The sequence below is a fragment of the Carassius gibelio genome, chromosome B14 (genome assembly GCF_023724105.1).
Source record: "Carassius gibelio isolate Cgi1373 ecotype wild population from Czech Republic chromosome B14, carGib1.2-hapl.c, whole genome shotgun sequence".
NCBI lineage: Eukaryota > Metazoa > Chordata > Actinopteri > Cypriniformes > Cyprinidae > Carassius > Carassius gibelio.
In genome coordinates, this window is record NC_068409.1 from 14510675 (window position 1) to 14535550 (window position 24876).

General features: G+C 39.7%; 1 protein-coding gene across 1 annotated transcript in view; it reads right to left on the minus strand.

The window, feature by feature from the left end:
* The window catches only part of LOC127971064 (catenin alpha-1), a 95539-nt gene that overhangs the window by 15173 nt on the left and 55490 nt on the right, over positions 1 to 24876 (minus strand). Inside the window, exons 10-16 of the mRNA XM_052573821.1 lie at positions 18234 to 18326; positions 17774 to 17930; positions 16573 to 16773; positions 14464 to 14615; positions 9703 to 9813; positions 4867 to 5048; positions 305 to 410 (exon numbers count right to left, since the gene is read on the minus strand). Coding sequence (XP_052429781.1) covers positions 305 to 410; positions 4867 to 5048; positions 9703 to 9813; positions 14464 to 14615; positions 16573 to 16773; positions 17774 to 17930; positions 18234 to 18326 — 1002 coding nt within the window. The remainder of the gene's footprint in view (positions 1 to 304; positions 411 to 4866; positions 5049 to 9702; positions 9814 to 14463; positions 14616 to 16572; positions 16774 to 17773; positions 17931 to 18233; positions 18327 to 24876) is intronic.

A 24876-nucleotide genomic window follows, 5' to 3' on the forward strand; every position in this document is an offset into this window, starting at 1 on the left:
ATTGTCACTCAGCTTCAAAAATAAGATGATCTTTCCAGGAAAATAAGCGTTGGACTAAAGGGATTGGATTTACAGACCCCCAGCGCCTTATTTTGCATCATGGTCTCCGTCATTTCTCGAATTTTCAAAAGGTGCTGGGAAAAAGCCAGCGATAGGAGTTGGCTGGGAGATAAATTATGCACTGTTGCATTTCACTGGAGTGCTTCATTAGGATTAAAATTCTTAAATGAAAAACAAGAGCATGGATAATTCAACAAAAGATGATATTTTTTTTCCCTGCAAAACAGACTTGAGTTCAACTTACTTGATCCGCAATAGCACGGCCCAGCTTGTCCATTCTTGATCCGGCTTCGGCAATCTTCTTCGCAGCACTAATCACATCAGAGGCGTTTTTGAGTGGTCCTTTACCCCTGGGGGAAAAACAGCAGGTTCATTCACAGTTACTGTTTTGTGTGCAGTATTATGTGACATGCTATGGGGTATGTGCGAGCATGGATGATACATGTCAAAACATCAACACGTTTAACAGATAAGAATGGCTGCTCATACTGACAAGGTTGATAAAAAAACAGGCTCTTGTTTCACAGCTTCACACTCACAGGAACAGCACAGCGTGAACAGAGCTTTTTTTGGGCAAGACGAGATCAATTTGCTTCCAATTGATTAATCTCATTAAGGAGGAACATCCCTCTCCAACACGCTTCCATTCACTAGTAGCTTGAAGACTTTGAGGGGGGTACGAATGAACGAGATATGTATAGACAGACAGATGGCATGAGCTAGCAGCAGCTCTCATCCACTTCTGTGATGTCTGGTCAGCTTCCTGGGGTCAATGCCACTTCAGTTCATTTAATAGTTCTGGCCTCATCCATTCCAGGCCCCCCACCCCCACAGCTCCCCGGTTACGATCAGGCCAGCCATTTGCCAGTTCTGTGTGCCCACAAGGGACTGCGGGGCACAGTTGGCAAGTGGCGCAACCTGGATTCAAAGCTGCTCTCTTCAGGCTAAACTGAACAATCCAACCCACAACAGATGGAATTTTGTGTTTTTGCTCTTCCTCTACACTCACCCCTCCCTCTTACTCTCTCTCTCTCTTTCGGTGCCGTTCAGAAAGGGGACTCCTGGCAGCACTGCATCTATCAAAGCAGTCACAGGAATTCACTAGAGACACCATCTCAAAAAGAAAATGCACCCCATAAAGAGCGACCAACACATCTAACATTCTGAAACACAAAAGGACAGGTTATTTTGATGTTGCTTTGGTGGTGGTCCACCTACATCCTGCCCTAGGTGAGTGTGTGGCCACTACAAAGTGACTGTCAAGCAAGGGTGACTTCATCTCACTTGAAAATCCCACACTCAGATATGCAAATCTGATTGAGTGCCCATGAATTAGCCACTGATACTGGTTCCAGATGGGGGTAGAGCAATTTTGCGTGTGTGTGTGTCATATAACTGCTCAAGCACTGGACCACAGCATGCACAGACAGGTGGCTCCAAAATATGTGACACGAATCCAGGCGACACATGCTTTATTCATGAGCTGAAAGGGACATAAGCAGAATTGGTGGCAAGCCGCTTCTCTGCAGATATTGAGGCTGGATAAAGGCTCCCGAAATCAATTTCCTCTTTATAGTATTAACCTTCATGGGACTGTGTACCCATCCAAGGGCGAGGGACAATAATTTGGGCGTGGGCTGAATTAACTTGCCGAGACCTTCACTCAGCTACACATTTCTGCAGGTGACACATCAGCACCAATTGCCATTTTTCATGCAAATGACATCAAATCTGTGAAACCACACTGACAGATGTACTGCAGCCTTGTTGCTTTTTTACTCGAGACAATGACAGATTACTGGGGGCCTTCAACAAGAGGGTATGAGTGTCACCTTCAATGAAATCAATACCATTAAACACAATACCTGCCTAAAACACAAATCAGCTGACAGATACATCATGTTAAGGGCACTAATGAAAATAGTTGATGAACATTTTAATGAACATAATAAATATATGTTATTAAGAAATGAAACTTTTGATAAGGCAAATCTCTGTTATAGCACAGAAAGCATTTGTGAACCAAAAATAATTGTTACTTTACCATATTTTGGGGACAAATGTTTATACAAAAGTGAGCAAAACCTGACAAACTCTCCAAAACCTCCCTTTGGGGACACCCTAAAACTGATATAAAAATAACGTTTTTTTTATATTGTAAGAAGGGGTAGGGATAGTATTGCTTACATAAAAACAACAGAAGTCTATGTAATATCCCCATTTAGGTGTGTGCGTGTGTATAGTTTGCATTCACCTTGTTTATTTGTTATATATAGTAAAATTATTATAAGTTTAGACTTTAAGTGTAAACTTAGTGTGCACAATACAGGTGTGTGCGTGTGTGTGTGTGTGTGTGTGTATGTATACACACACACACACACACACACAAACACAATATTATTATTTTAAGAAATGAATTGTGGTGAACAAAAATTGGACATCAGTATTCATGTGTTCACTGCACTGGGGAGGAATGGAGAGTTGTTCCTGAACAGGAGGAAGCAGCAAACAAAGCTGCTTTTCCCCTATTCTTGAGATAAGGCTGAGTGACAGCCAACCTACAGTCATTACTGTGTGTGCAAAATTGGCGAACAGTGTCCTCAGCATGATCCACTTTAAAAAGGGGTCCTGGTTAGCATAGGCAGTGTAAAGCGATAGTCCAAGACATTTTCCATCTCTGTCTCTCTCGCTCACACACAGACACCGTGTCCTCTGGGAGAGCAGATGGCAGTCACTCTCAGGTGTGTGGCCCATGAGCGTGCTCTGTCACACCTAAAATGGCCTTAGCCCTGATATCCCTCAGCATACAGGGGAGGAAATCAAGTGACCTTTTCTTGCGCCAGCATCTCCTGCCCTTTCTTGTTTTTTAGAGGCTGAAAGATTTTGTTCCCTTTCGAACCCTTTCTTCTGGGATCACGCATGATGGAAAGACAATGAGGCAAGCAAATGAGGCAGGTAAAAAAACCCATGAAAAAAATCCACAGCTCAATTGCTTCCACTGAGAAGGGAAAAAAGGTTCCATGAGATGGAACTGAGTGCTTGTCTCCGTTAATATTAGACCTTACTAATTGATGGCCGATTTAGGTAAATGACAGGGGAAATTAGGTATATATATATATATATATATTAGGGGTGTAACGATACGCGTATTCGTATTGAACCGTTCGGTACGACGCTTTCGGTTCGGTACGCGGTACGCATTATGCATACCGAACGGTTCGTTGGACTAATTAATTATATTTGGAAAAAAAAAAGAGAAATATAATGATATGCGTTCAACAAGGTAGCCCAATAACCCAAACGACGTAACAGGCAACGCCCCTGACACTCCCGAAGAAGAAAAAAACACCAACTTATGTTTATGTTATGTTATGACTCAGTCAGGCGCTCGCTCACTCAGTACGCGCTGAAGGCTCGTTGCAAAATGGCCAATGCGTTTAACAGACTAGAAAAAGAAGATGACTCTCAAACATATTGTTTGAGATGCATGATTCCATCTATGAGCTGCTCGATCAGAGTGACATGAGAGCCCCTCCTTAGAACATTATTTGTAAATCCATGTTATGGTAAGTGTGCACGTGAAGTCTTTGCACACTTTCTGAAATCCACACTATGGTAAGTTTGCACACTACACTAGTGCTCTGCATTCTTTCTAAAATCCTATATAGTGAGGGCTTCGCGCGGTTGCTTCATTGCTTTAAAAAAAAAAAAAAACACCAGCGTGAATACTTGAAACATGTCAACTCATTTACGCCGACATCACCTTATTGTGTCAGTATCTGGGAAAAGACGAAAAAAAGGAGAAACATGCACGCAACAAACTATGCCTGCAGCATTTAGACACCAGTATTATAGCTTACAGGGAATCCAAAGTGCACCCAAACACCAGACCTGTTGGTTATTTTAGGATCTTATATTTCTGGTCTGTTAAATGCATTAGACATTTTGCAATGAGCCTTCAGCGCGTGCTGAGTGAGCGAGCGCCTTAGGGTCCGTTCACATATCGCTCCTAAAAACGCGTGGAAAACGCTAAGCACGTCTTTCTCCTCCTTTCCAAAGCGCTCGGGCAGAAGCGCTCATGAGGCGTCTGTCTTTGCTAAGCAACAATGACGTGCTCTCTCCATGAGACGCGGAAATTTCAGCAAAGGATAAATGGATTTGCAGCTCTAAAAATCGCTTGCAGTAGCTCTGCTACTAAATTTATTTCAAAATTGCAATCCATATACAACTATGATCAGCTGTTCCTTCATCTTGGCTGAGTTTTCAACGTTGTTATGGGAAAGGATGAAGCTGATTGGTTAGTTCTTGTCACATGACCCGCGGTGCGCTTGCGGCATTCTGAAAAGTTGAGATGTTTTTGCATTTTGCTGTATCTAAAACGTACCGAACCGAACCGAACCGAACCGTGACATCAGTGTATCGTATCGAACCGAACCGTGAATTTTGTGAACCGTTACACCCCTAATATATATATATATATATATATATATATATATATATATATATATATATATATATATATATATATATATAAACAGATTTCACCAGTCTCTCTTTCAATAATCGAAAAGATTTCCCTCTAAAAAGGTTTGTGCACATTTAATTGTCAATGCAAACTTATGGCAAACCAATATAAAGCTGAAGCACTGAGCCGGGACGTAGTGAAACCGGAGCAGTAGTGCTTGCCCAGAGAGGTCTATTGAGTTAAGTCTAAAATAGAAGGGTGGGTGTGTGTGGGTGTGTGTGTGTGTGTGTGTGTGTGGTCTTTGAAAGGCATTCAAGCAAGGAAGAGGCGTTTGAGCTCACCTGGTGAAGTCTGTCATCTCCATCATGATCATGCACATTTGCTTGGCCAAAACGATGATGTCATTTCCGCTGTCATCCCACTTGGATACCTCGGCGTCCAGCTTGCTCTTCTCCTCCTGGAAACTGGCCACCTGCTCGGCAATCTTCGCCTTCTGCTCCTGGGGTAGCTGAGCCATGATGGCCTGCCAATTCCACAGAGAATCTCACATATAACAAACCGTTCATAAATCTGCTCAAGATACGCTGATCTATGACTGTTAATGAGGTAAAGAGATGACAAAGGATATGCAATTAAAAAAGAAAATTGATGTTCAATCCCCCCCTTCCTGCTTCTTTCTTCGCTTCTCTCTTACACCTTCCTTTGTCCTTCTCTCGCTCTCTCTCTTTCTCCCTCTCATTTCTTGCATGACCGGCCCAGCCCAAGCGAGCAGGAGCGATTTTACAGCTTTGGCTGGTGGCGTATGGGCTATGAAACATTCCTCTAATTCTGTAAAAGGTTCACAACCTTTCAGAACTATGCTGAGCAATGCTTTCTGCAGCCTCAATAGCTCTACAAAACGCGAATGAGAAGGCCAGTTGAGTATGTACCACTGCATTCAGCACATCAAAGATGAACAGAAAATTAGCTTTATTGTTTTTTTTCAAGTAACACACATGCCAACTGTAATGCAACCTTGATAGGAACAAGGGCATTTTTGGATCGATGAGGCATCGCGCTCAATGCCAACCGTCAAAACTCAGTGGTCAGACACATATTTTCTGTTCAAAAGTTATGGGGGCAGCACAACCGTTTTCAACATTAATAAGAAATTATCCTTAAACACTAGGGGTGTAACGGTACGCAAAAATCACGGTTCGGTACGTACCTTGGTTTTAAAGTCACGGTTCGGTTCATTTTCGGTACAGTAAGGGAAAGAAATGCAAACATTAAACTGCAGGTTGTTTATTACTATAAACTTTAACAAGTTGTTTACACTTTTTTATACTTTTTAATAAAATGAATAATAAAATATAATTTATAATAAAAAAAATAATAAGAAATAAAATACTGCTGCAAAGTTCTCCACTAAATAAAATACTCTCAGTCTCAAACCAATATCATATAATAAAATAATGAAAAATATAAATAAATAACTATGATTACAGTGCAGCATTACCAATCCCAGCTTGTTGGCCTGCTCATATTTAAAATATATAACTTTTCCAAAGTGTAATGTGCAGCATCAACAGTTTCAGTTTTTAGACCTGCTCAGATTTCGTTATTGCGTTGGACCGATTGGAATTAAGACAAGAGCCTGGTCTGTCGGCGCTTCGGCGGTCTCCCTCTAGGTCACCTACAGTAGCAGCAGCGCGCCAGTCACAATTCTGGTGTGTAAAGACACAGAAAATGCACACAGCAGAAACTCACGCTACGCAGCCAGTGTGTCACCGGCCTTAGAATCAGCTGCAGGGCGGGATTTGCGCTGAATGCGGAGACTTTCGCCACTTAATATGTTCGTTTGGAAACACGAAAATGTACCTATGTTCCCCAAACAAAATATTGCATTCGGTCATTCGCTACACACGTGCACCGTACCGAAAGCCCTGTACCGAAACGGTCCGGTAAGAATACACGTACCGTTACACCCCTATTAAACACCAATTCAGAATATTACTATTATTTCTGAGTTGTTGGAGTAATGGCTGCTGAAAATTCAGCTGTGGCATCATAGGAATAAATTACATGTTAAAAGTATTAAAAAGAAATATATAAAAATAAGTTGTTTTATGTTCATTATGTAATTTTACAATATTTCTGTTTTTACTGTATTTTATCAAATGAATTCAGCCTTGGTGAGCATTTAAAAAAAACAAAACTGCCCCAAACACAGTAGTGTATACAAAAAAGTTTTAGTTTACGCATATCAATGTACGAGTGTCTAAAATTATTTGTCGCTGATATATGCTGCGTCACACCTGGTTAGGACATGCCGAACATTGATTGATTAAAAAGAAAACAAAAACTGTTTTAATTGTAAAACCTTTGACAAGTTCTCACAAAGAATTGACATTTTCAGCCTCATAAATCAAATTTTCTCTTTAAATCTGGAGCACCTGCACACACGTGGCACACATCAGTGCATTAACTTAGTGACTGGGATTCCCACTGGAGCTGGGGACTAAATCAAAAGCCCCTGGGGAGGTGGAACAGGAGGCTGGACAGTGATTACATACTTATATAATCACATTCTCACTCAAGCACAACCTCCACTGCCCTGTTTTCTACAACTCTAAACAAAAATACTTCTCGCTTCCCCAGCAACAAGGTTCAGTGGAAAATATAAGTCTTCTGCAGTGGTTTTATCTTTAACAACAGCTTTCTGTTCAAGTCTTGAGCTCTTAAAGTCTTCTGCCATCCCCTAGACGATTAGAGCGGAATTTATTTTTTATTTTTCATCAACATGCTCACTTCACTATAAAAAAGTAGGGTGAGAGGTCTGTAATTATATTCGTGCAAGCTTGGGAAACAAAGAATAAGCGGATGGCACAGCGGATGTAAATATGAATAGATGACAGCCTTACACGACCAGGAACAATTCTTATTGACAAAAAAAATCTCACATTTTAAAATCAATTAAAAAAAAAAAAAAAAACTTGGGCCACATATTGCTTTTCATTTGTGCTGTCACACAAGGAACTCTGAACAAGTGCGCACAGGAAAAGTTAGCACTCTTACTAACAAGTAGGGGTGGTTAATCTGTCTGATTTCCCGATTCGATTCGATTACGATTATTGAAGTCCCGATTCGATTACAGTCGATTTTCGATTATTAACGATTCTCGATTAACGATTATTGATTTTCCATTTCACAACAGTAAGTAGTAAACAAACTGTGTAAATCATTACTAATAAATGGTAGAAACAAACCGAATGCATGTAGCGGTTGGGATTTTCAGTTTACTACATGCAGCAGGCACTCTGATTCCATGTATGGGGCACATATATATTATTCATATGACACACAAACACAAGTAGACAAGACCTTTTTAGTTCAAAATCTATGCCCCGTGTCACATCGCCTCTGCTTCTGCTATGAGCAGCGCGGCCAGATCTGCCTCGCGCACGCGCCGAGTGTGCACAGCTCGGACTACTGTCAGGGTCATTGCGACTCCCCACCTTGCCTCCTAACTGTCCTATGAATACTTCGACCTCGTTTAACATACCCACTGGCATTAGACAAAGTCTTCACTACAATACTGTCGCCGCGATTGCGGAGAGGTGCGGTCAGAAGACAAATATACATGTCTAGCGCGGAAAAAATCTCCCGCTTCGTCCCCGCAACACTAACACGCCTGCTAATTTCGCAATGAACACTCCGACCCCTGCAAACATTGTTCACACCTCTGACATTTGGCAAAGGACCATTTACATTGGGCAAAGGATTCACCGTTTGTGCTTGGTGTACTTTCACTTTCAATATCACATTCATCTTCTGGATACAGATATTCCCCTTCAGAATCAGTGTCCGCGAATAGAAGTCCCAACACTTCATTGAGGGTTTATTGAAGCTTTATTGATGCCATTAGATAATAATAAAAATAATAATGATAATAATAATAATCTAATGCCAATACTCGCTGACGTTGACAACATTGGTCAAATAAAATGGCTCACTCTCACACTAGCTCCGCTTTTTTTTCGCACTGATTCAATGCGCTCTCGAAGATTTTGTTAAGGAGCATTACGTTTTTTTGAGTCAGAGATTAAGTATTACATGTCTGCTATCTGGTGCAGGGGAGGTCGCGTGAAATTTGACACCCTATTTGACAAAATCGGCCGTTTTATTCAGTGCCGCATCTTGTCGAGTAAACTCGACCATGGCGCCAAGAGGGTTAGAGCTCCTGCCATGAAAACCAAAATAAATCCACACGCTTGCTTTGAGCCCAGATGGAGCTGGGTGGTTCGGTTGGTTGCTCGCTCCTGGTTTTTCCATTTTACACACCTGTTCTGGCTGCTTGCTAACTGGAACTGGGCGCGTTCGTGACGTTCAACTCCCGGTATAATTTTTTTTACAAAATAAAATAATGCAAAAAAAAAAAAAAAAATCGATTTTTGAAAATGTAATAATCGATTCATACTCGTCCATAACATACTCGCGATTAATCAATAATCGATTTTTTTCACCACCCCTACTAACAAGATCCCCAAAAACAACTTGGTTCCCGTTGCCTCTCTCTCACAATGCTGAATTTAAAAAGGAAAACAGGATGCCAATCATCGGCAGTGTCTACCATCCCCACAGCTGTGGACTAGAGAATATATTTAAACTAATAACAAAATAATAATAAAAAAATATATTCACTGTTCCTTCCAGCTATGTAGGGATGGATTTTCATAATCATTACCAAGGCAACAGAGGAGGATGTGAAGAGAGAGGGGAGGACTGGAGGTAGAGAGGGGGCGAGGTTTGATGTCTGTTTCGCTGGTGGCAACATCAGGAGCGCTGTTGACACGAAATCAGTACAGAATAGTTTCTATGCTATTGGAGCTCAACAGTGAAGCAAAGGTGGATTTGGCCGTGATGCTGCACATCTGACCTGTGAATAGAGTGTTTAGCACCTCACAACGCTGTCTACTGTCTTGAAATAGACTGTGATAAAGTTTTATTATAGAAGCATTGAAAAAGATGGAAAATAACTAGGTCCCTGGACAGATTCCATACAAATATCCACAAAGGAACCTTACAGTCTTGTAATCGTAGGATCGAGTTGAACACCTTTTGACATCCCTTAGGGGCACCATAAACAGGCCGACCATAAAACCAAAGCTGTGGAGTACAAAAGCCCCAACTCTCACCCGTGCGCTCTGTCCGGCGATGAGCTGATCATCTTCTGTCTGCACGCTGGTCCTGCTACGAGAATCAAAGTCTTCCGTCTCAAAGTCAGAGTCATCCAGTTCCTCTGGGGTCTGTGGGGGATATAATAGAATATAGAAAAGCATTAGCAAGCTCAAGTCACTTCAGGACTGCAGCAAAAGCTTAGGGCCCTGATATACTCACAGCAAAGTTATTTTTCATTGGGTTAAAAAGTAGCATGAAATACCTTTGTCTACTGTTCTACCAATGGCTTGGTATACTGTTAGCAAATAGTGATGACATCTGGTATTTAAATGAGCTAGTAAATTTTTGCTATGCGCTTTGCTATCCTTGTCTGGAAAGTTTGCTTAGATAAGTTGTTTCAAATTCTTTAAAACCCTTCTCATCTTTGGAACACAAATTAAGTTTGATGAATTTTGAGAGGTCTCTGACTCTCCCATAGACAGCAAAGATCCTATCATGATCTAGGCTCAGAAATGTAGCAAGAACATTGTTAAAATAATCCATGTGACATCAGTGGTTAAACTGTAATTTTACGGAGCTACGAGAATACTTGGTGCGTAAAGAAAACAAAAATAATATATTCAATTAATCTCCTCCGCATTACCCCATAGTGCCATTTTAGAGCGTATGTACACTGATACATTGTTTACATTCAGATCAAACAATGTATCCACGTACGAAGCTGCTGACACAGAACAGCATACGTTATTTAAATATATAATGCACTCCAAAATGGTGCAACAGGGTGATGTAGAGGCGACGAATTGTTGAATATTATTTGTTTTCTTTGCGCACAAAAAGTATTTTTAGCCTTGTAAAATTATGGTTGAACCACTGATGTCACATGGATTTTAACGATGTCCTTGCTAGGTTTCTGAGCCTCGATCATGTTAGGATCCTTGCGGTCTATGAGAGGGTCAGAGAGCTCTCAGAATTCAAAGATATCTTAATATCTTGTTCAGAAGATGAACGAAGGTCTTACAGGTTTGTAACAAAATGTGGGCGAGTAATTAATGACAATTTTCATTTTGGGGGGAAATTGTCCTTTTAAGTGATCAGAGCAGTTTTTAACATTGCTATGTGGTTTCAAGGTCCATTTCTAATAATATTCTATTCCCTGGATAGGTCAGAGTACTTCCTTCAATGCAGCAAAAAGTGATGTGTTTAAGTTTAAAACTTGGCCTAAGTAATTTTAATAAGCTCCAACCTCAAATTATAATAATGATAATAGTGATACTTTCCTTAGCAAGCACTCTAAGCATAAATAACCTACCTATACATTTTAAGCAAAAATGTACTGGCAGAAGTTTTAGCAGTGAAATGTTTCTACTGGTCTGCTGTAAAGAGAAACGGAATGATCCGGATGCACCAATGCAGCGGTTAAACCCCATTTTCCCTGTATTGAACTGAACTAAATATCTTTCTCTCTAATCCCTGCACTGAATGCCAAACATGCCTTTTATAACTCTACTGCTCTATTAGTATTCACTTGCGAGCAGAGGGACCTGTTTGCAGAGGGAAAAGGTGGAGAATGGGGAGGGGTGGCACGATGGGAAGAGCCCTCACTGACAAGAAAACGCATTTCAGCTTGATAGGAGAAAGGACGAGATGTGAGAAGATACGGATGTATTTCGCCAGTGCTGCAAGTTGTGCTTATCCGACTGTCTGTACAATCCATTTATGAGGAGATTTTGACTGGCTCACAATGCATCTGCTCCAATAATAGACACCTCAAGCATCTCAAAACTCTGCCTGCTGAAGATGACATCAAAACAACATACACCCAAACAAACCCAGTCAAGATGTGGACGATACTTTAGAAGTGCCCAGGCTCATCTCATACCAGTGTTTTGGCTGTATCTAGAGATTCAGACTGTTGTAAAAATTTGGATTTTAGAGTAACGGCGCTAAAATCTCAAATTAAAACTTGTCGCTTGCAGGGTTGTGAGTATGCTTTCAAATACATTTTCCTCAGTTGAACTTTATTCTATTTTGATCAAATAAATGCAATAACACTTTTTTCATAGGGGAGGACCCTCTAGCGGCTGTAGATGGTATAGTTTTTTCTTGGTTCTAAATAAATGCGACTTATAATCCAGTGCGACTTGTATATATATGGGGTGTAACGATACGCGTATTCGTATTGAACCGTTTGTGTTCCAAAAAACATAGGCCCTATAGAGAACCAATTGAGTAAAAACACTCAATATAAAGTTATAGAGTTCCGTATAAAAAGTTACATCTTTGTATTTGTTCATAACTACTACAACAATATAACATTTTCATTTCAAGGAGCTGTTTTTGTTTTATACAGTATGCTGCTAACAAAACACCACAGAAGATGGGTAAAGAATAGCTCCATCATTGTTCAATGTAAAAAAAAACAAAAAAAAAAACATACTTTGTTAGTTTTAATAATTTTTTTTTACAAATCAAGGAAATTTATCTGCCAATTTTTTCATTTTGCTGTATCTAAAACGTACCGAACCGTGACACCAGTGTATCGTATCGAACCGTGAATTTTGAGAGCCGTTACACCCCTAATATATATGTATATATATAATAACATTAAACACATTAACGTTGTCAATCATCTTATTATAACACTCCATTTCCAAGAATGCATTAGCTCTCTTGAAATTCATTTCGTAAATTCCTCAATTCAACTTCCTGTGGGATGCCACCCATTAAGTTTACATTCCAACCAATAAACTACAAAAGGAAGCCAATTCTGGGAATTCTAAATTTTGCACAACCCCAGTCGCAAGTGTATGGCCACTGTGTGCCGAGTGATGGAACCACAGACAGCTTAAAAATATCTACCTTGCCATCCAAGAAAATGCATCACATCTATAAACTAGGGCGGTTAGTGAGCAGGCATTTGAATAAACAGTCTAAGATGCCTGAAGCAGTGTAGGTAAGGTGAGGTGCCTTTGCAGGCTACAGTAACCGCTCAGCAGCTATGAGGATCTGTGCTACGGAAGGGCCATTAGTACCAGTGTCATCCCCTCAACAGAGTCTTCGAGGGCTGCCTGCCTGTCAAATATTAGGTGACGGCCGGCCGGCAAGGACTATGAGTGCAGTACTTACTGAGGTTAAAGACTCTGTCCATCTTAAGTAGCCTAAGCCACACACTTGTCTCTTCCGATCGAGGATTTCCTGTGCAGCGGAGATGTTGATGCCCACTGGGCACTAGTGTTGGCTGATTGGCTAGCGCTCAAGCTCTGTCTAAACGTATGAGCTTGACAAGGCATGCGTGTGGAGGGAGGGCAACTCGAAAGTCTAACATGAAAGTCCTTTTTTTTTTTTTTTTTGCTATCTCAATGTCTGCAGGATGTATTAAAACAGTGGTCTCTAACAAACCCCAGCGATCGCCAGACCTTTGGGCAGTTTACTTATCGGTTCGGACGAGTCGTCTCAGAACAAGGGCCCTGAAGCGTTTAAAAATACTATACAGTTGGAAAGGAACAAAACAAGATAGCAAAGATCACGCCTCTCCTTTCGACCCAATCCAGGCATAAAGCATTTCAGCATCAGGGCATGTTCAACACTCGTGTTAAACCAACAGCAAACAAATAGATCCTGTCTGCCAAAAGGCATTTTGTTGTAACCATTGAATCAATCTAGATAACTAGAGAAGGATGTCTGGAATGGAAAATGAATGAGGCCCTACAGCTCTCCTAGGATTTGAAAAATAAAGGGGAAAATACTAATTAAATCCCCTTTCTAAAAAAATCTATTGCATATTATACTGCAAATAAAGCGTAAAGGATCCCTGATCTAATTGTGTGTTTATTCTAATTTAAACCCGCTGTTATTAAGTGAACATTTTGGAACAAGTTAGATAGTTTCTTCTGCATCAACCAGTTAACTTCTTAACAGTTAACCAGTTAAGAAATGTCGCGATCATAATCAATATATAATCAAATATATGAGTGTGTGTGTGTGCAGCCCAATTCCTGGAGGCCTTTTAACCGAATGCTATTCTGGCTTCATTATCCGGGTCGTGACCGCACTATTTGCTTTAACTAAAGGCGCTAATACATTCCAACACACTTCCTCACAAGCCAATTATTCAAATTCAGTGTACATTATCTTCGCAATTAATTGAAAACTCGTTAGTCTGGAACTACGAAAGACTATATTTGTCTCAATTAATGCCTTTAACCTAGTTGTTCCGGTGAAGTGGAGTTAACGGTCTGTCCGTTTCCCTGCGCGGCAAGAGCGGACTATTGTCTGCTTATTGTCAGACTGTTAGCTAACGCTTCACTGCAAGCTAGCAACCATCTGTCCAATGTTACATTTCAGCTCAGGGAAAGACCATTAACCCTCAGACAACTACAGCTCTGGTAATAGTGCACATGGAGAGGGAAATCTGTTCAATTAGGTTACCATTTGCCCAAAACAAATTCACAATTAGTTTCTAATAAAGCGCCACATACATGCACACCAGGCTTCGGGGTTTTTTCCCTCTCTCACGCACACCACTAATTAACCCTTCCCTCTTCTTCCAACGTGTTTTGATATACTTAATTGGTGCTTTTTTTTTGTAATGTTAATCTGCCCTTTTGTTTTATGATAAACAACCGCTTACATGTTCTGCCTACTACCTAACAAGTGTTTCAAGTGAGAATGAAAGCAGTACAGGGGTCAAAATGACCTGAGGATGAGAACTTTTATAGGCAAACATTATACAATTTGGAAGATAAACTTTTTTCCATTTTAAGGTTTCTGCTCACCCTGATCATAAGCACAGCCTTCCTGATGTCCCTCACACCATCGTATACCAGACGCGAGGCATCAATGAACTCGTTCTCATCCACTGGCTGACCTGGGTTGGCACTGAGAGCCTCCACGGCTGCCTCTATCTGCTCGGTGAAACGTGGCATCACTGTAAATACACACAGAAAGGACAGACAGCAAGGTCAGAAACACAGCAAACCAAGAGGGGAAAGAAAAGTTGAGCTGAAAGTACAATTCAATCAAGACATTGCGCCTGTAGAAATATATCATTCAAACTTGAATTGAATCAACCCCAACCCCACCCCCTCCAAATCGAACTTGGAACGCCTGAAACAAAGTTGAGTAATAGCAGAAATTCACGATGGATGTGTTGCTGGGTTTTAATGACTGCTCAAGGCAACTTTTAATCAGGCTTTACTTGACTGGGAGAACGGCAGATGAGTACACTTAATCCAGAGGCACCCTTAAATGAATCTATCACAAGACAGGTGGCAGCAATACCTCAAAGCCACACATTTTGAGGGCCGTTTCCTATGTGTTTTGTGGATTGCATTTACCAGTTTAATCCCAGAGGATATTTAAATGACAACGCCTGTGTGCAACACAAATGAATACCATCCGGCCTGGAGACCACATTTAGAGCTTTGTGCTTAATGAACCAAATTAGAAGTTTTTAAGCAGTAAGCCAAACAAACAGACTGGCTGTTAAATTTTTTTAAACTGATTGAGATGGTGATCGCAAAAAGCTTTCATAACTACAATATGGTTTCTGCTCCCAGCTTATCTCTGCTGCATTTCATGCTAAATTTTGGGCTGAACAAGCACTAGGGATATTTATTCAGACTGGGCCATTTGAAACCAAACCTTCATGAAATTTGGTTGGCTGATTCACCGATTCAACATAATCTATAGCAGCTTGCCCAACCACTTCTTGAAGCCGGCCCTCCAGAAAGGCACCACCTCCCGGTCATAAAACAATAGTCCCTCCCTATAGGCCCTGAACACATCTACATTAATACTCATTCACAATTTAGGACTGCACTGGGGAGAACAGATTGAATGGGAAAATTTACATTGGAAAAAAAGTGAATAATTGGAATTTGCATTAAATAAAAGTTTTTCGGTAAGCCTTGAGGCTTACAGGGCATGAGGTTAAAACAATCGTTAGTGACATAACATCCTCTTCTGTCAGTATGACAGAGTTATTTGTTTTAGTGCAAAGCTGTACTGAGTACACAAAATGTGACGTAGCATTTCCCAAGAGAAAGCCCACAAATGAACAAGAAAATCATATGCTTTGTCATAGAGGAACGAACCATCTCTGAGATTTTAGTCTTAAAAAGCTTCCTGAAGGCATCCAAATGCTATTATGTTACCGCACATGAAGTAAAATTACATTTTATCTACCCCCAAAAAAAAAAAAAAAAAAAAAAAAAAAGTATAATAGTAGTATTATGCTTTATCTTCCTTATAAAGCTAAAGTGCAGATACTGATCCCAGGCAGTGTCTCAAACTTGGGTAGCTGCCTATCTAGACAGCACTTTTGGCCACAGCTATGTTATGCAATCTCGCGAGGAAGTCGATAAAGCTACTCTTATTTTAAAATCAGGTCTTGTACCAACACCCTACAAACACACAAGGAAATTCTGACCCAGACGGCAGTCGCACTATTTTTGGATGCCTGTGCAGCTTTTTCAGATATTAAACAGGAACAATGGATTTTAAATAGAAATCAGTCACACATACACAAGAGCAATCACCAAAGATAATATCAAATGTAGAGTTTTGACCAAGTTAGGATTGGATGAATCCTGTTCGAATCTGCTGTTAGACAATGGTCAATTAACATTTATATTACTGCACCAAATAATGCCAATCAAATGCAGTCTGCAAGTATGCTTATGAGTTTTTGGCAGTATTTGTTGCTTATTATTAAAGTTTGTTAATACATAGCCTTTTCCACCACTGCTACAAAAAAAAAAAAAAAAAAAAAGATTTTGGCTTATTGTATATAAAAAAAAAATTGGCTGTAGCTATAGATATGTATGGCAAAAAATATGGGAATGTCTATGGGAATTTCAGGTCTATAGTGTTCTGGTTTATACCTGTATTAGTGAGAAGCTTGGTGGCTTCCAGAACCTTTTCTGTGTAGACCCCAGGTTCATAGTTGTCCATCTCAGATGTGACCACATGGACCACACGGGCAGCTCTACCACGAATGGCTCCAGCGGTGCGATCCAGGCCATCGACATCCTTCTCTTGCAGAGCCATGACACACTTGTTAACATCCTCCAGAATGTGATTTTCTAAAGCAAAAAGAAAAATACACAAGAGAAGCAATGTTTAAAATAACTAAGGAAACGACACTGGAGAATGCACAGAATGCAAACCACAATGCAAAGCACGAAGACAGGAAATCCTCATCCTTCATGCTGTGTTTAAATTGTCCCTGACTTAAGAACATTAACGGGAACCACAAGGGTGGATGAAAAAAGATTAAACACACTCAGACAGTTTAGTAATGGGTGACTGGGAAATGCAAATCAACATGGTAAACTGTAATCTGTCCTTGAGAGGAGGTGAAGGCAGTCAGTCAGCCTACAGCTTAACAAGAACTCTTAAAGGCCACGTCTGACAGGGGGATGGTAAGTCTTTAACATTAGTGATGGAATGTCAATTCCACAGGAGAGAATTGACACTCAAGAGCTTTTGTCTGCACCTGAGAACTAATGAACTTCTTTAAACGTGGCCACTAAGCAGCCCATGATCGGAAGTAACTTGTCACCAATTGCTGATAGAAATGTAGGAATAAAGGCTTTTCACCTCTTCTGCATGAAGCCATTATGGGTCTGGTACAGACCAGACAGGACAGCTGCCAAACAGCATATCAGTAGATTGAAGTAAGCTGAAATCATTCTTCAGTTTAAAAAGCTCGTTCTTTATGACATCCTGTGAGGTTGTCTTCTTGCTAAAGACTACTGTCAGAAACTACTAAGTCAGTCCAAGTACACTACTAGTCTAAAACACTTATAAAGAAAATCTGAATGATTTCTGAAGGATCATGTGACACTGAAGACTGGAGTAAAGGTCACTAAAAATTCAACTTTGCCATCACCAGATAAAATGATATTCATGAATAATTACAATTTTGGTCTTTACCCCATTTCATGGTAATTTTAAAAAGAGCAAAATGAAAATTCTGCTAAGCATCATAAGGGTAGAGTAAATGTAATGGTTGTTATTTGAAGGTGAACCATCACTTTTAAGAGCCAAGGTCCACCTCTACACTTTGTAACATGGGCTTACCAGACACGCAGAGGAAGTCGTCAATGGAAGTGATGTCATCCACTGCATCAGTAAGCACTCGCACCTGTTTCTCCCACTGGTCCTTAAACAAATCCATGTTATCCTGGGCCACTTTGCTGTTAGGCTTGGCAGCCAGAGCCAATGCTGCATTAATCACCTGCAATTACCACAAGAAACCCATTAATCGGCTTTAAGATCTACAAGAACCAAAAATCACATCTACACACACGCAGATTGATTATCTGAGCCCATTTCCTCCCAGCAACACAACCTTCTAAAAACACATTTACAATCATTTCAGATTAAGACAGAGATTAAACCATGTTTATTTTGATGGAAAGACACAAATTCAAAGCTCCAGGATGAAGGAATAGTCATTGGAGCTCAGATTAAAAAGCAGACAAAGCCACAGTGAAGTGAGGGACATACTGCAGGCGCATCTGCAAAAAAATCTACGTACCTGAGGGCAAAGTGTTTCCAGTTGAGAAGCAGCCATCCGTACCAACTTTACTCCCTCCTCATTGTTTGAGATGGAGCATGCAAGGTTAGCTACCTACAACAGAAAAATTATTCTGCTTTTTATCATATAACAAATGAACAGTGAACAAAACAAATTTGGTTGTCCTTCGCTCAAACAAATAGTTTTAATTTAACACACACCTGATGTCAGCTGTTGATCTGATTATTTGATAAAATGATAAAATAATACAGCAGAAAAAAGCCCCCCAGACGATTAAGTCAAAATAAAAGCAAAGCCTGAAATTGAGATCTGGTCTTCTCCCCACATAGGGAATATATTTCATATAATTCACAGGATGATGGCTGACAGCGTCAGGGAGTGGTTCCTAGAGATGATTAAATCACCGTTCTGCCAGGCGGCTGTTACCTCAGGAAAGTGAGGGAGGCAAATATTCCTGACACTTTCAGAAACTCCACAAGCTGCTGAAATCCAGAGTGCTGAGGCAAGCAAACCCACTGCCTGTTGCTGATGTTTAGAATGTTAGAGTGTAAATTGTCATTTTGACCCAAAAATCTCCCTCCTTACTCAAGATCGCCAATCATTCTCTGCAAACAGACATTATTTGCATCTGTTTATCGCGGCCAGTCTTTCAAGGCAAACATTTTTTAGGGTGACCTCTATACAGTGAAGCAAGCACAGCACATTGCAGAGTAGCTTTGTTACTTAAGACAAGTCGTTTTAATTAAATGTTACTGAGGAGTTTCACTCATATTTGTTTAGCGGGACTGCTTGCAGTTACGCTACCTTATCGTAATGTGCGAGAATTAGCTATGCCAGGAGTTGGAAATCCAGAACCCAAGTGGAGCGTATATGTGAACAGGGCTCAGCACAGTCACAGAAAATGCCCCACTGACTACAGGAGTACCACAGTCGATGCTCTTCCACTTGCTCTCTTTCCCTTAAGCACCATACTGAGAATCTCTCAAACAGCAGGGTGCCATTAGCACTAGTCAAGCATTAAAAACACGTATACATGCCAACACTTTGAACAAGGCGCACTTCAGTAAGTGCCACAACATTTAGTAGCTAAATCTCATCCAATCTGATTCCATTGTACCTGGGCAGGGGTTCCTAAAGCGGTCAGTGAAAAATCTCAAGCCCACCTTTAATTCAGTAAACCCTTGTAATAATCTAATAAATAGCATTCTATACAAGTTTTGTGCTAATTGTTGCCGCACCTAATAAATAAAAATGAACAAAGAAGGATTCATTTACCTATTACAATCACCACGTTTTCTTTTATGTACTTGTTATTTGGCCAATGCATTTCCTACAGTAAATAAACCAGTTTCCAATTTTTCTGCCACCAGCTAATGAGAGTGTTACGACAAAGGCATTTTAATAGCATCTGATTTAAGCAAGTCTAACACTAACTAGATTGACCCGCAACAATCAAAATGTCAATCAATAGTTTGCAGCTCTGCATAATTTCAGAGTCATTTCCATTCAAGTACCCATCCTCTTCCTGAGGCTGTTCTTTCTTGCAGTAACATCCCATCAGTGCAGCTGGTATTTCAACCCTCTGTGGCACCACTGGGTCAACCAAGGGGTGAGTTTGTTCTTATACAAGCTGCCTAGCACATACAGTACGCAGCAGAGTGGAACCACTCTCTCTTCCTGTAGCTCAAAATAAGGAACTGACTAACAACTTTTGACAACTTCTGCAGGTCTTATTTGCAGATAAAATGTCAAGAAGATTCAGGATGAGGAACAAAAGTTCTTTGTGAGCCGATTCTTATTTCTCGTTCTGGTAGATTATGGGTCTCATGGGTCTTATCACACTGTCTGTAGATATTCCCACACAGATAAACTGGAAATGCATATGCTAGATTCAGAGAGGAGTCCACAAAAAAAAAAAAAAAAAAAAAAAAAGTTTTATACATAGAATATATATGGCTCTGTTTACATTACTCGCATAAAAATCAGTGCCTCCTTACATCGTGAGACCACATTGAATATCTTTTCTTAATGTTATACACCTTCAAAGTTGTGTCATTTAACTCAAGGTGTCCATTATATTTACATGATCAAAGTTTAAATTAGGGATGTCCCGGTCAGATCAACGACATCGGTATCGTGCAGATACTGGCCCAGAACACTAGATCGGAGGGGAGAAAAAATATGATCCGATCCCAAACCAACACAAACCATGGAAAAAAAAAATCTAGTTTAAACCATTGCCTAAATGCTTGAATATTAGCATGTCCCTTGCTGCGACATCCAGTTAAGCGCACAGCCTGTCACGTGATAACAGTAGTAGCCAATTATAGTCGCATGAGTATGAGAGTTAGCTAACTTACAGAAAAGCCGTGTCAGCGGTGAGGAAGTATTTTAACCTTAAAGAGGAAAAAAGTGGCGCGCCATTCCCACATCACTGCACATGATCAGAACTGATGAACAACTTTGCCCAGGAAAAGACAACAGTATTCCGGTGCCGAGATAAGGAAAATAAAAAAGCCCAAGATGTCCCCCTTGCATCACTTTTAGGTACTTTTATAATCCTGTTCATCTTTTTTGGGATTTTGAGAACATTTAAGTTAATAACGTGTTTTAATGTCGGTGATAATATCACAGCCGCATCTGCCATAATATCCTCTTAAGAGTTTCAATGTTCCGTTTAATTCATTTAATTCAAATATCCACTTAAGCTTTCATTTTTGGCTAGCTTTTTGCGATAGAAATACTAGCCTCTATAATTTCTCCAACAAAAAGGTGGACATCACAAACCTTACAAAAACTAATTGTTTTTATTGAAGAAATGTTAGTGTGTCATTTCTGAACCCTTGAGACAAATACAAGCTTGCAAAATGAGACAAAAGAACTACAATTTTGGAGAAAATTAAAGGGTTCATCACAAGTTGATATGATTCTTTAGGTTGTTAATGAAAAGTCTGTAATGTAGTTTGGTTAAAACTTCTCAATTTTAAAAACACCTTTCCTATCCTCTCAAAACAGCTCTTTTCAGAACAAGCCATTTTGTAGCATTTTCCTTTAAATGTTAATGCGCTCTGCTGACCCCGCCCTCTCTTCCAAGCTGCTCTCTGAGGGACGGTTTACTAAGCTGCATTCATGACATCACACAAACAGGCATCTGAGATCAGCTCGATTTGAGAAAGGGTTAAGGATTTTAGCAGATATAAAAAGCATTATTAGCATTATAGGCTGGTTGTAAACACTGCCAACATACATTTCAGTTCAAACTACTCGTAATAGTGCATGTAGCTTCCAATGACCCCTTTAAGAATATCTACAACGTTTATTAAACTGCAACACATTTCTGTCTTTTCTCTCCCTCCTTTCGTGCTTCCTGTCTCGCTCTCATTTTCTGTCACACATGTAGTTTAGTCCCTGCACAATCTTCGTGTTTCTTGAGCAGCCAGGAACGTCTGAGAACAAGGCCTTGAGGCAATAAAACTAAGCTTGTTCTATTTTTATCCCGCTTCAGAAATGATGCATTTCATGGTATAAAAACCGAACTGCTACTGTTTCTGCGACCAAGAACTGACACTCACAGCCAAGCTCCTGCTCTTCCTGCAAGCTCAGAAGTTCAAAGACAATATAAGTGGCTTTCAAACTGGGGAAAAAAGGGAAATTAACAAATAGGTAACGGTGGAGTACTCTTGGGATGTAGGTTGCCAGAAGGGTCTCCAAAGGTACTGACTGCGACGTAAAAGCCTCTACAAAAGAAATTATTTGAATGAATGGTGGTATTGGAGTACACTACTGAGATAGAGAATGGGCACTGACAGTCAACCTGAACAAAACCAGAGTCATGGTATGCCAGAAGGCGGCCAGGTCTCAGGGAAACAGATACCAGTTCAGTTACGGAGGAGAAGTCCTAGAGAACAGCACCAGCTATACTTACCTGGACACTGAGATCTCGGCATTAGGAGGCTTCAGTCTAGCTGTGAAGGCCTTGAATGAGAGGGCCTACAGGGCATTTTCTGCCATAAAAATCATGGTTTGGCCAATTAAAATTAAATTAAAACATGAATTCAAATTACATCACACAATAATTAAACCAATTCTACTGTGCAGGAGTGAAATTGAGGGACCAGTATTAAAAAGTATGAAAATTGGGATAAAAGTTTAATAGAAAGAACACAATTGGTAGTTTCCTAAGGGTAAATGGAGGCACTTCTAATAAAGCCTGCAGGGCAGAACTGGGCTTATACCCGTTACACATTGAAATACAAAAAAAAGAGCTGTTCAATTCTGGCATCACCTGAGTCCATCTGACACTGAATCTATTCAATATAAAAGACCTCCCTGCCAATGTATCCCCCACAGTGTCTCATCCTCTAAATAAACTTGTGCTTCAACTTATGAAAGAAAATCAACCACTCAAACCACTACCCCTACTCTAAATCTAAAATATAGTTGTGATAAAATATAAAATCAAAAACGAATGAGACCTCCAAACCAAACTCCAGTGTTATACAGCCCTAAACAGAACCACCAAACTGGCAAATTACTTATCAAACAATTAAAAGACAAATCCTTTCAAAATATCAACTCTGTGACTATGACTTAGAAATAAAACACATAAAATAAAATCCTTGATAACAAGAGATCAGCGACTATGCAAACACAGTGATTTAAAACAAATAGAGGATAAGAAACACTTTCTTCTTGTCTGCCCCACATTCAGCGTTACAAGGCAAATATTTTATACAGTTTTAACTATTGAAATGTTAATTTTTTTAGAAATATTGTCTGCTGTTATTTTATTGCATTCATTTTCTCTAAACTGTTTTTTGTCTCCTTTTCTACTTTGGTGTAATCACATCACGAAAGCTTTGGCAATACTGTAACACAAATGGCATGCCAATAAAGCAACTTGAACTGAACCGAGAGAGCGAGACAGAGAGAGAGAAGGGGGGGTTCGTAGCTGGCACTTTTTACAGCCCTTGGAGAGTGTCGACTTCATGCCTTCTGCAGGAGTAAAAAGATAGTGAAGGGAGGGAAGAGTTGGCTGCGGTTCCATTCCTGTCGTAGCCATGGATGCTTCATTGTACTGAAAATTAAATGGCCTCTCTACAGCAATAACTACATCCATATTTAAACTAAACAGAGCAAGAAAAAAAAAAACTGCATTACAGTTTTTGCTTGTTTTGCAGTCTTGCTTGTTTAGTGGGTTGTTTGGAAAGTGGGTGACATTTGTAAAAATGGTTTATCATTTAAACAATAATCTTACAATTATAACTACACAGACTCTGCTTTTCAGTTCGGGGTCAGTAATTTTTAAGAATGCATTTATGCGATCAAAAATAAATTAAAAAAACAACAAAAAACAGTAATATTGTGAAATATTGTAATTTAAAATAGTTTTCTAATTTAATATCCTTTAAAATACAGATGAATTTAATAACTGTTCTGAACAGGCTAATACGAAGATTTATTAACAGTTATATAAAGCAATATAACAGCAATATATATATGCAAATACATTATAAATGATTTCCCCCCCCCATACAATCTCTTTGGGCAAGCATTTAAATAATCATTTCATAATCTTGTACTGCAATTATATCTGATCAAATGCACATTAATATTCTTTAGCTTGGGTTAAACGTTCATTTTGCTTGGTTAGGACAGCATCTACACTAATTGTCTCCATTTGTTTCTGTTTTTGCCACAGGATGTAACTAGGATTTACACAAGCTTCAGTCTGGATCCAGAACACCTGAGAAGAGATGCCCACCCCTCAGAGAACCTCAGATGATGCCACCCCTTAAACAACAAACAGAACTACCACATGTTTAGTGGTTCAACAGAATGTAGTTTATTCGTGATCCGTAAGGACCAAGCCCCACTGTTCAACACGCATGTGGTCCATGGATTAACTGCAAAATGTAACCATAATAGAGTATACGTTTATCATTTGTATTTGTCTATCACACGCAGCATGCAAACGCGTTTCAGATGGTGCACTAACCCCGAACGGAATCCTCTAAACAGACATGTAGACAAATTATGACAGCTATGTCTCAATTGAATTTAAACAGCTGAGAAACATGTGTATCATTATATAGGATCTGTGCATCACGTCTTAAAAGGATTGCAGCCTATAAATACTGCTGCTTTCATTAAATGATAATCAGATAACAAAAAAAATTTATGTTATTTGTAACATTCTGTTGTTTTTATCCATGCTTGTAATTTGTGTAGTCTATTTGTTCTTATTTTTACAGGCTGTTTTTGTCTCTTTAATCATGTTTAAACTTTAAGTTTATCTGGTAGTGTTTGCTGTAGTATCAAAGTAGTACTTTAAGCAATAAATGAAAGCAAGTTAAATTTAAATATTTTTATTTTCCTGCTGATCCGAAAAATATTCTTATCCATGGTTCAAAAACCATAATGTGTCCTGAACCATGATATTTGTGATCCGTTGAACCACTACAAAATTTGCTATAAGTTTGACTGCAACATATAATAATTGCTGTTAATAGTGTTAATCGCCTGTTTGATTATGTCTTTACCGTAATTGATTTTTTCTTTACATTTCTGCCATATGTACATTAACTGACAGTCACCACTGATAAGCTACTACGAAATACATTGTAGAAACTTAATTTTCTGT